Source organism: Erinaceus europaeus, chromosome 19 (genome assembly GCF_950295315.1).
Source record: "Erinaceus europaeus chromosome 19, mEriEur2.1, whole genome shotgun sequence".
Lineage (NCBI taxonomy): Eukaryota > Metazoa > Chordata > Mammalia > Eulipotyphla > Erinaceidae > Erinaceus > Erinaceus europaeus.
The window spans coordinates 3,414,019-3,426,518 of NC_080180.1; the positions used below are offsets into that span (position 1 = coordinate 3,414,019).

Sequence of the window (12,500 nt, forward strand, 5' to 3'; positions counted from 1 at the left end):
ATAAATTTTTATGGTGAATTGGATTGTACCTAATTCAGCATTCCAAAACACCAATATTGGGCATATCTTTTATCATAAAACCTATACATTCAAACTCCAGGGAATATTCAAAGCTTACCATTGAGGTTAATAAGTGAACAGCAAATCCAACAACTAAAGGGAATAGAAGATAACAGAGGATACTACCGCCCCCCAAAAAAAAATGCTGTTAGTATTTTTTTTAAAGGATCACAATTACAATTAAACAGGGAACTGGGAGAGGATATATCCAGTTAAGCACACATACTGCTATGTGCAGGGACCCAGGTTCAAGCCCTTGCTCCCCACCTGCAGTGGGGACAGTGCATGAGTGGTGAAGCAGGACTGCAGGTGTCTATCTTTCTCTTTCCCTCTCCATCTCCCCTCCTTTCTCAATTTCTCTCTGTCCTGTCCTATCAAATATAACAGAAATGAAGGGAGGGAGGAAGGGATGAAGCAAGGGAGGGAGGAAGGGATGAAGGAAGGGAGGGAAGAAGGAAGGAAGGAAGGAAGGAAGGAAGGAAGGAAGGAAGGAAGGAAGGAGAAGGAAAAATGGCTACCAGGAGCAGTCGATTTGTAGTGCTGGCACTGAGACCCGGCGATGACTCTGGTGACAAAAAAATAATAATAATAACATAACATCAAAACAATTACAATTAAACAAAAAACATCTGAGTGCTGATTCTTGTAACTGCTTACCTTCAAGCCTGAGGGCCAACTCCAAAGTGAAGGTCTTCACCGCGGTCACAACTCTGCCCAGTGATGGACACGTCTTGGCAAAAGCACTGGTCATCGGCCAGTCAGGTCCTCGCAGAGGGGAGCACCTGCACCAGCTGGGTGGCAGAGGATGGCAGGCAGCCTGTGCCATTGCCTAGAGAAATGCAAAACCCTGGAAATAAAGAAACGATGCATTTGTGTATGCATTTTCCTTTTCCCCTCTTTTTTATTTATTTATAAAATGGAAATATTGGCAAGACCATAGGATAAGAGGGGCACTATTTCATACAATTCCCACCACTGAACTCGGTATCCCATCCCTTCCCCTGACAGCTTTCCTATTCTTTACCCCTCTGGGAGTATGGACCCACGGTCATTGTGGGATGCAGAAAGTGGAAGGTCTGGCTTCTGTAATTGCTTCCCCGCTGAACATGGGCGTTGGCAGGTGGATCCATACTCCCAGCCTGTCTCTCTCTTTCCCTAGTGGGGCAGGGCTCTGGGGGGGCACAGCTCCAGGACACATGATGGGGGGGGGTCTACCTAAAGAAGTCAGGTTAGCATCATGGTAGCATCTGGAACCTGGTGGCTGAAAAAGCGTTAAGATATAAAGCCAAACAAATTGTTGACTAATCATGAACCTAAAGACAAGAATATTGAGGGGGTTGGGCGGTAGCGCAGCAGGTTAAGCGCACATGGCGCCAAGCGCAAGGACCAGCTCAAGGACCCCGGTTCAAGCTCCTGGCTCCCCACCTGCAGGGGAGTCGCTTCACAAGCAGTGAAGCAGGTCTGCAGGTGTCTGTCTTTCTCTCCCCCTCTCTGTCTTCCCCTCCTCTCTCCATTTCTCTCTGTCCTATCCAACAACAATGAAATCCATAACAACAAGAATAATAATCACTACAACAATGATAAAACAACAAGGGTAACAAAGAGTAGGGGAGCCAACAGGAGCAGTGGATTCATGGTGAAGGCACCAAGTCCCAGCACTAACCCTGATGGCAAAAAAAAAAAAAAAAAGAATATTGCAGATGAAGATTTGGAGTCTCTGTTTTGGAAAAAAAAGCTGGTAGGTCTATTTTAGGTATCTTTCCAGTCTTTCTGAAGCGGGAGACCATTTTGATTATACTGAGGAACAGAGCGCCCTCCTATGACACCTGCTGATTGCTGAGGCAAGTATGTTTACAGCTGCCCTTAACTAGTCTCTCAGGAGGCTGAGCTAATACTGTACCCCACACAGGTTGGGGGTCTCCTAGGACCCTAGAGTTTACTTGATTTATAGCCAACTTCGGAATCAGCCACAGCTCAGTAGTCTCCCCCCAAGCTGGCTTTCCCAGTGTGGCCTGGTCAATGTTACAGGAGTACAGCTGATCAGCACACTTCTCTACTCAAAGCTGTGTGGCACCAGGTGGTGGGACTTGTGGCTGAGCACACAGAATACAATGCCAAAGGCCCAGGTTCAAGCCCCCAACCCCCACTTGCAGGGTCAAAGCTTCATGAGCAGTGAAGCAGTGCTGCCAAGTATCTCTTTCTCTTCCTTGATACTTCCCCTTCCCTCTCCATTTCCCTCTGTCCCTATCAAGTCAATAACACGCCGGAGGCCCCAATATCATCCAGGTTCAATTCCCTCATACCACCATAAGTCAGAGCTGAGCAGTGCCCTGGTAAATCAACAAACAAGCAAATAAAACAGCTATGCGGCTTTCTATCCCCTCTTGGAAGTGACCCCACTTTGGACCATGACCTCCAAAGTCCCCAAGAGGTGACATCTCTGTCTCTGGCTTCCTATGCCTGCCCACATCCTGTTCCATCCATACCTGCACTACTTTCTATTCTGGACAACTGAGGGCCACTCCATGGGCTTCTTGATCTCTGGGATGTGTGTTGCCCTGCCTCTTCTCACTGCTCATTGCAAACACATCAGAGCTCCCAGTCCCCAAGGACCAGGGCCTCACCAAAGCATGACTTCATCATGTCGGGCTGCTTATTTTCCACAAAGGGGCAAGGACCCCAAAGCATAAGAGTTTCCTTGTGTGTCATTGCACCTCCCACGTGGTGGCCTTGTTCAAATCTCAGCCACGTTGGTGGCAAAGTAGGTACTCAACCAAGCTCGCTCTCCTCTCTCTCTCTGCCACTCCCCAGATCCTGGACGATGCCCCCAAATGTTAGGTTCGGTAATCCAAGAAATTCACCAAGAGACCAGGGTGATGTAGAGACAAAGAGCTTTATTTACTAGCCCGGGATAGGGCTAGGGCTAGGGCTGAGAACCCACAGCTGTATTGGGTGCTCAACCCTGATTACAATTTTTACTGGGCTTAAATAGGGCTCAGGACAAGGGGCCTACGTGACAAGCATCATGTCAGTTTAGTTAAAAAAAGTTTTTCCCAGCTGTAGCAGGAGGAAGCAGGGGGTAGGGGTTGCTACCTTTGGTTATTTCCCATTCTGTCTGGTCAGCAGGATGTAGCGGGTTGGGAGCTGCCTTTGTAATAGTCTCTCCTCAGCAGAAAATGTTTCCTTAACTGATTCTTGTCAAACAAGTAGTTTACTGGCCTTTCCAGGGGGCCCATTTTCTCGAATTTTACTTTTTTTTAACCCTTTTATTTCTAGAACGTTTTACCTTCTAACACCCTGACACATCAAACTTTGAGGCTTCCTCAGAGAACCTAGACCATTTTGATTTCTGCACAATGAGACTTCACAGTGGACTGTGAATTCCTGAGAGCACTGATGAAAAAACTGTAATTAATCTCACTTCCTCCAGATTCTACGCTCCATGCAGGTACCTCCATGGATTAATTCATCACTGTCTTATTTTTGAACTCTGAGTTCAGCATCTTGTCTGTCTTCCTTCGGCTAACCCAGCACTCAGAATAGTTCCTGTGACATCGCACAGACCGTATGAACATCTGATGAATTCATTAAAAAAAAAAAAAAATGTGCCAAGTGGTTAAATAGGTACTGCTTCCCTACAATACTATATTCCAGGGCCACAAGGACTTAGGTTAATTATAATACCCTTTTTATAACAAAAGTCTAAAAAAAAAAAAAAAGACCAATAAGCCAAGCAAACTAAGACACACGTAGAAGACAAACTTTGGAGGGTTGCACTCATGTGGCTGATAGAAAGAAACGAAACAAGGGAACAAAGTCAAGCAAACCCAACCCGTTGCAGACAGAGAACTGAGCTCCCCACTGTGGGAGAGTGGGGAAGGAGGGTTCAGTGGGCAGAGGGAGAGGGAAGGTCTCCCTTCACAGTTCCCTTCTTCACTGTGGCTGTACATAGGTTTCTTCCTGAGATGGTACCTGGGTGCTCCAGTTCACTTTGAAGGCATCAGGGAGCCAGTAACAACTCTTCAGATGGGATGTACTCCCCATGAGCACGACTGCTTGGAACAGGAACTAATTTGGACTTCCTGCAGCAGACTCAGGCCTCAGAGGATTCTAGAACAATTAGAAGGTGCCTTCCTTCCTGCCTGCCTGCCTGCCTTCCTTCCTTCCTTCCTTCCTTCCTTCCTTCCTTCCTTCCTTCCTTTTTTCCTTCCTTTCTCTCTCTCTCCCTCCCTTCCCTTATTCCTTTTTTGCTTTCTCTGTCTCCCTCTCTGTCTTCCTTTCTTTCTTCCTCTCTCTCCCTTCCCTCCTTTCTTTTTTTCCTTTAAGAAAGGACTTAGTAGATAAACCTTTAAAGAGAAAGGACAGATTGTATTGTAGCACATAAGACTGAGTGGTCAGAGTTCTGGGGAATAAAACACTTTACTGAAAAACCCATAGAGGCAAAAAAAAAAAAAAAGGTGGGTGGGGAGAGGGAAGACGCACTGGAAATAATCAGGAAGCCCTGATGCTGGACACAGAACTTCCAAGATGATGACCACTCTGGAATTCGCCTTGGGGGTAATTCCCTCTCTCAGGAGCACGATTCTAAAGGTGAGTCCGTACCAGTATTTTAGTTGTCCTATTTTTAAGCACTTCTAATTAGGATGACTCAGGTACCTTCCTGCTCAGTGATTACTTCCTGTCTTACCTGCGTGTGCCTAATTCCAGCCCATTACCTCTCCCTTTACGACTCCCAGCGACACAAAATAACACTTCCCTGCCCTCCCGCGTAAGTCTCAAGTCCTCCAAAGTGTGACTTGGAGATAACTGACCTTAATTTCCTCTCTTGGACGGAATGGATTTCTGACTGCCACCCCTCCATTCAGTCACCCCATGTCCCCCTACCACCTTACCTGATCTTTGTGAGATTTCTTTCCAGGAACGATACCACATCACACTTCTCTGTATTATTATTAGTGATTCAATATTGATTTTCAAAATTAATTCTAAGATACCAGGGGTATAGTTCCACACCTTTCCCACCACCAGAGTTCTGTTTCCTCCACTCCTTCCATTGGAAACTGCAGTAGTTTTCCCAAGATCACAGATATGGGTTGAGTCTTATTTCTATAACTATCTATATTTATATACATTGCCCATTTTTTCTAGGATCTTGTCATCTCTTCATTTCTAAGTCACACCTATTCTGAGTGTCTCCCCCCACACACACCCTTTATTTTTCCCCTTCTCTCTCTGGGTCCTGATGGAATTAGGTTCCAGAGCCCTCTGGTCACCTTCCCCTAACATTTCTCCCCCTCCGGGGATATGGATCAGAGTTCTTTGGGGGGTGCAGAATGTGGGAGTTCTGGCTTTTCTTTTTTTGTTTTTATTAAATTTTTTATTTATAAAAAGGAAACATCGACTAAACCATAGGATAAAAACGGTACAATTTCGCACAATTCCCACCACCAGAACTCCGTATCCCATCCCCTCCCCTGACAGCTTTCCTGTTCTTTATCCCTCTGGGAGTATGGACCCAGGGTCATTGTGGGGTGCAGAAGGTGGAAGGTCTGGCTTCTGTCATTGCTTCCCTGATGAACATGGGCGTTGACAGGTGAGTTCTGGCTTTTCTAATTGTATCTCCACTGACCATGGATGTTGGCAGGTGGATCATATCCCCAGCCTATTTCTAACTTGCCCTAGAGAGGTGGGGCTCCGGGACACATGACATCACATCGCTTAAGAAGCATCATTGGGCCAATGCTGTCAGCCTAGATGGCGTGGTCCTCAGTGCTCACGCAGGGGAAGCATCAGGCAGCTGACTGAAAGCCATTCTTTTTCTGAGTTTGGTCTTAGCTGCCCACTGGTTCCCTAATGAGAGACAAGCTCCTGTGGAAAACAAGGGAGCAAAAGACCACCCACGTCATAAAGTCATGCTGCATTCACCCCACGGCAAGGCCTCCGGCATCCTTTAGAGTTCAGAGAGATTAGCACCGCGGCCACTGCCATCTCCTGTTGTGGATATTGGCACAGCGCAGGGAAAGGCCCATTTCCGGGCAATGTCCCTGCTGAGGAACGTGAGCAACTAGGTCTTGCCAAGGTCTCAAAATGGGGGAAAGGAAACAAGTTTAACCTCCAGACCTTATTCAGTAAAGGAGGGAAGAGTGAGGGCTCAGCACTCATTATAAGCCATTTCTAAGAAATGGCTCTCAACTTAAACTGGAGAACGGCCGCAGTGTTAAGAGGAGGGGCCGGGAGAGACACTGGCTTCGGATGCCAGAGAGAGAACAAACAGCTCACTTCAGTGACGGCTTCGCAAGTCACCACTCTCAGAATAAAGAGGCAGGGAGAATGCCTCCTTTCAAATGAAAATAGTAATTGGTTTTCTTCCATTTGGTGGTTTAACAGACAAAGAATGCTAACATTAGTACTCATGGAGTGGACCAGATCTCAACACATAGCTCAATAACAAATAAGAATAGTTAGCCAAGATGTGGTCTCACTGAGACAACTTTATTCCATCCAGTTAGCTTTGCTAAGCTTTAAATGCCCCGATTACCTACTGCTTTATCTCCCTGAAGTCCTTGATCAACTTCTGTTTGTTTTCTTTTAAGATTTTTTGATGTTCTTTATTTATCTATGAGATAGAGACAGAGAGAAATTGTGTAGGGAGGGCGAGTTAGAGAGGAAAAGAGAGACCCTCGCAGCCCTGCTTCATCACCCATGAAGCTTCCCCCCCCAGCAGGTGGTGGTGGGGGCCAGGGCCTTGAACCTGAGCCCTCGCTCACTGTAGTGTGAGCACTTAACCAGGTGCGCCACCACCTGGACCTCCTGCTGTTTAGTTTTAAAGTCAATTGAGGCGGGGACTCAGGCTGTAGCGCAGCAGGTTAAGTGCAGGTGACGCAAAGCACAAGGACCGGTGTAAGGATCCCGGTTCAAGCCCCCGGCTCCCCACCTGCAGAGGAGTCACTTCACAGGCAGTGAAGCAGGTCTGCAGGTGTCTGTCTTTCTCTCCTCCTCTCTGTCTTCCCCTCCTCTCTCCATTTCTCTCTGTCCTATCCAACAACAACATCAATAATGACTACAACATTAAAACAGCAAGGGCAACAAAAGGGAATAAATAAATATTAAAAAAAAAGAAAACTTAAAAAAAACTTAAAGTCAATTGAGGCAATGCTTTTCTGAGTTCTTCAGGAATGACTTGGGAGATTACCCACTCCCTTTGATTTTATGTTTTTCTAGTTTGTTCATCGCAAATGATGACACTATATCATCTTCAGGTGTGACTCAGCCCCCACCCCAACACATACACAAAACCAGAGTATCTTGTTATACTTAGGATTGTGCATCTTTCTTACACAAACACCAACCGGAGTACAGAGGAATTCACTCAACAGAGGTTTATTAAAGAAAAGATGGATATATCAAGGAAACAGACGTGCGAACAGATGGATAGATGTTTGTTATCCTTTCAAACATGGAATGATCTCTTCAGCAGTGAAATGAAAAATAGTGACCGTAAGTTGTGAGTCAGGAGAGTGATTGGTTAAAATGGCCTGACATGTCAGGGAAGGGAGCCGAGAATGCCTGGGAGCCAAACACAATCGATTCACGATGTAATCTGGGTCCAGGGCTGCAGAAATAAAGCCTCATCCCACACTGTGTGTCCTGTTCTTACAGTGAAAGCTGCAGATAGCTATGCACACAGGTGAGTGAGGACATTCCCTTAAGACCTGCCCTACTCCACTAGGAAAAGATAGAGACACGCGGCGGGGGGGGGGGGGGGTATGGATCAAGCAGACAACCTCCGTCTCCAGCAGAGAAACAACTACAGAAGGCAGAATTCCTTCCTTCTGCACCCCATAAAGAATTTTGGGCCATACTCCCAGAGGGGGAAAGCAAATGTTAAGGGAGGAGGACCAGATGACTCTGAACCCCAATTCCATGGGAACCCAGAGTGTTTGTCACAAAAAAAAAATATTTTTATACCATCACTGAAAGGGAAGAGCATCTGGAAAAATACCAGAGGAAGTCAGGCACTATTTCTCTTATATGAGAAGGAAGAAGAAAAAGGAAGGACAGTCAGAAGCAACAGTAAGTTTAGGTGTGACTTAGGAAGTGAAGGCAGGGATATAGAAGTGAACTAAACTAGGTACACACACAAGCACATACACACACAGTCAGCCCTTATCTATGACCTTGGGAGAACAAGGACAGTTTCTGCTGGAGGACCATGGAGACACAGACCTCTGGTGGTGGCAATGGTGCAGAACTATACCCTGATTATCTTATAATTTTGTGAATCACTAATAAAATATAAAACATTGAAATGACCAATGCTGGCAAAAAAAAAAAAAGTTTTTTTTTTTTCCCTCCAGAAAATAACTTCCATTTTTCTCAGCAAATTCTCTAAGAATCCAATCTAATACCCACAGAGAGTAAATCTTGACAATTCTGATTTCATCTTGGAAATCATCATGTATACTTGTAGGTGTGTGTTCCTAATTTACAGAGTTTTTCATCCCTTCTCCCCATTCTTCTCATTCTCAGATGAGCTGAAGCTTCTCTCTGATGTCAGTGAAATAACTGACATTTCTAGACCCTGCCCAGCACTCCATGACTTGGCCACTCTCAGGATTGGGACTGCTTGCATTTTGCGCCCATTCCGGGATTCTGAACAGCAAATAGTCTAGCCTAGCACCTGCATCAGTATGTCACAAGCAGGAGTTGAGTTTCCCTGCCAGGTGAACAAAAGTCACAAACTCGTGTAGCAGTATCAACCTTGGGAGTCGGGCAGTAGCACAGCGGGGTAAGCGCATGTGGCACAAAGCACAAGGACCAGCGTAAGGATCCAGGTTCGAGCCCCTGGTTTCCCACCTGCAGGGGAGTCGCTTCACAGGCGGTGAAGCAGGTCTGCAGGTGTCTGTCTTTCTCTCCCCCTCTCTGTCTTCCCCTCCTCTCTCCATTTCTCTCTGTCCTATCCAACAACAACAACATCAATAACCCTAACAATGTTAAACAACAAGGGCAACAAAAGGGAAAATAAATAAATATTTAAAAATAAAAAAAGAAGTATCAACCTTAATATAAAGTGTCTACGGCATGCATGTTGAGTATCTGTGGCAATATACAAGGTGACTGTGACAAGCAGCCACTCTTCTCTTTTCATTCTGATTGCCACCAGGGTTATTGCTGGGGCTTGGTGCCTGCACTACAAATTCACCATCATTTCAGGCAGTCCTTTTTATTCTCTCTCTCTCTTTTACTTCTGTCTTTTATTTCTGTCTCTATTAGGTAGGACAGACATAATTTGACACAAGAAGGGAAAATGGGGGAGAGAGAAAGAGAGAGAGAGAGGGAGGGAGAGGGAGAGGGAGAGGGAGAGGGAGAGGGAGAGGGAGAGGGAGAGGGAGAGGGAGAGGGAGAGAGAGAGACCAGTAACCCTGCTTCACCATTCATAATGCTTCCCCATTGCAGGTGGTGATCAGGGGCTCATGCCTGGGTCCTAAGTGCTCTGTGAAGTGTGCACTCAACAAGGTTCCCCCAAAAAGATTCACTCTTTCAGAGTGTAGATTCTGAGGTCAGATGAGCTTGGACTTGTAAATAACTTCTTTTTCACCAGACTGCATTTCCCCTACCATAAAATAGGCATGACACCAAGATTCCCATCACAGATAATGGGATGGGATTGCTTGGGGAAGGCCCTCTGCAGCTCAGGAGCTGGTAAATAGGCACTCTATAAATATTACGTCATCATCGCCACCACCATCATCATCATCGCTGATATTATCATTCAAGTGAGATTTTTCTAAATTGATGGGGAATCATGGCTTGTCTTTATCCTGCGTTCTCCCAGGTCTGCCTACAACTATGTTTTTTTTTTTTGTTTTGTTTTTTGTTTTTTGCCTCCAGGGTTATTGCTGGGGCTCAGTGCCTGCACTATGAATCCACTTCTCCTGGAGGCCATTTTTCCCATTTTGTTGCTGTCATTATTATTGTTGTCACTGTTGTAGCTGGATAGGACAGAGAGAAGTCAAGAGAGGAGGGGAGTCAGAGAGGGGAAGAGAAAGATAGACACCTGCAGACCTGCTTCACCACCGGTGAAATGACACCCTCCCCAAGGTAGGGAGCCAGGGGCTCGAACATGGATCCTTAACTCCGGTCCTTGCTTTGTACCATGTGCACTTAACCCACTTTACTACCACCTGATCCCCCTGTGGTCCTTTTGTATTCCAGTGACAAGAGGTTTTCCTGGTGACATATAAACAGGGAGCCGCCCCCCCTCCACCGAGATCCAGGTCTCTCTGTGAAATGCATGTTCGTACGTGAAGCTGTTTCCACAAACCCTGGTACAGGTGCCCAGGGAGAATTTCAGCCCTGATGCAGATGTCTGGTGACCCGTTAGCCACCCAGCCCCACTGGTTTACAGACTTAAGACAAGGAATGCTTCTGAGGAAACAGGATGCTGGCTTGGCTTCTTAATGGTCCATACGCATTCAGAAGCAAAAAGTAAATACCAGAAGGAAGCATGAGGAATCTTCCTATTAACCCAAAACGTGTCACGGGAGGCAGTTTTCATTATAAATTAGCCTTTATTTTATTCCGAGCTGCAGAGTCCTCCACAAACCCTCTCTGCCTCCGACGCTCAAGGACAAGGGTGGGTCACCAGCTTGGGTGCTGTGACATCCTCGCCGCCTCCCTCGGCCTGGCCCCTGATTAAGTGCTGCTGTCGCTTCAGGCGAGGTCAGCCAGCGCTCAGAACCCGGCCGGGAAGGCATATTCCGGGCTCTATTTATTACCGTAGGGCTGTGTACATCCACATGCGTACATACACTCCAAATAATTTTAAATGAAGGCATTTTTAAAATACTTAATGGAGGTTAAGCAGCATTTTTAACCTCTGTTCAAGTTATTGAATGGCATATTCAAACCAATGTGGCTCTAATGTACCTTCTAATGGGCACTGCTGCTTTAACAAATTGTCTATAAATTTTAGCTGAATTAAGCCTCTTCCTTGTACATTGCTAGTAAGGTTAGGTTAATAATACATGAGGCTTCATTCTGTGCACCTCCCTTAATAATGTTTTTTAAGAAAGTGGGACGTGAATCTGGGTGCAGTAGTCTGTGGTGAAGCCAGGGGAGTTTACGATCACAGATGGGTAAGCAGGCAGAAACCTTCCTGGGTCCCCTTCAACCCACATGGCCCTTCCATGTCTCCCTGTTCACACACAGCAGCGTGGGGCGTCCCAGACCCTGTGAGAGAGGGGCCAGACTTCCCCAATGTGCTCAAAAGATGCAGGGAAGCTCGAGGCAGCAACACTGCATCTGAGCGTGTGAACCGAAGTTTTCTCCTGTGAGACCTGAGCTTCTGATGAAGGCGCTGTGAGGGCTGGTTCTTCTCGATACCAGTTTCATACCAGGACACACACAGTTCAAAGTACAGTGTTAGAAATGGGAAGTCTGGGAGCCGGGTGGTAGCACAGTGGGTTAAGCGCAGGTGGCGCAAAGCACAAGGACCAGTGCAGGTATCCCGGTTCAAGCCCCTGGCTCCCCACCTGCAGGGGAGTCCCTTCACAGGCGGTGAAGCAGGTCTGCAGGTGTCTATCTTTCTCTCCCTCTCTGTCTTCCCCTCCTCTCTTCATTTCTCTCTGTCCTATCCAACAAGGATGACATCAATAACTACAACAATAAAACAACAAGGGCAACAAAAGAGAATAAATAAAAAAAAAAAAAGAAATGGGAAGTCTGCCTAGGCAGAAGACATCATCGGTGTGTCCTGCACCCTCACTGCTTCAGAGCCCTGCCCCACTAGGGAAAGAGAGAGACAGGCTGGGGATATGGATCCACCTGCCAATGCCCATGTCCAGTGGAGAAGCAATTACAGAAGCCAGAACTCCCACTTTCTGTGCCTCAAAAAGAGTTTTGAGCTATACTCCCAGTGGGGGAGAAATGGAAGGGGAAGATGACCAGAGGGCTCAGAACTCCAACTCCATTAAGAATCGAAGAGAGAGAGAGGAAAAAAGAAAAAAAATGAAGGACATTTGGATATAATAATAGGTGTATGTGTGGCTTGGAAAAGAAGAGAAAATGGGAGCCCCCCCAAAAGGCCAAATATATACATATGTAGACACGTGGCTGTAGAAATAATAGTTGACCCTTATCTGCACTCCTGGGAGAAATGCTGTAGCTTATAATTGAGGGATTGGGGATCCAGATCCAGAACTCTGGTGGTGGGGGATGATGCAGAGTTGTAACCCTGTTATTGTGTAATTTTTCTTTTGCCTCCAGGGTTATCGCTGGGCTCGGTGCCTGCACCGTGAATCTACTGCTCCTGGAGGCCATTTTTCCCCTTTTCGTTGCCCTTGTTGTTGTAGCTTTGTTGTGGTTATTATTGTTGTTGTTGATGTTGTTCTTTGTTGGATAGGACAGAGAGAAATGGAGAGAGGAGGAGAAGACAACAG

At 46.3% G+C, this 12,500-nt stretch overlaps 1 protein-coding gene across 1 annotated transcript in view; it reads right to left on the bottom strand.

Annotated features, from left to right (window-relative positions):
- The window catches only part of USH2A (usherin), a 208,687-nt gene that overhangs the window by 46,491 nt on the left and 149,696 nt on the right, over window positions 1–12,500 (bottom strand). The window contains 2 exon segments of the mRNA XM_060179216.1: window positions 718–803; window positions 9,789–9,847. Coding sequence (XP_060035199.1) covers window positions 718–803; window positions 9,789–9,847 — 145 coding nt within the window.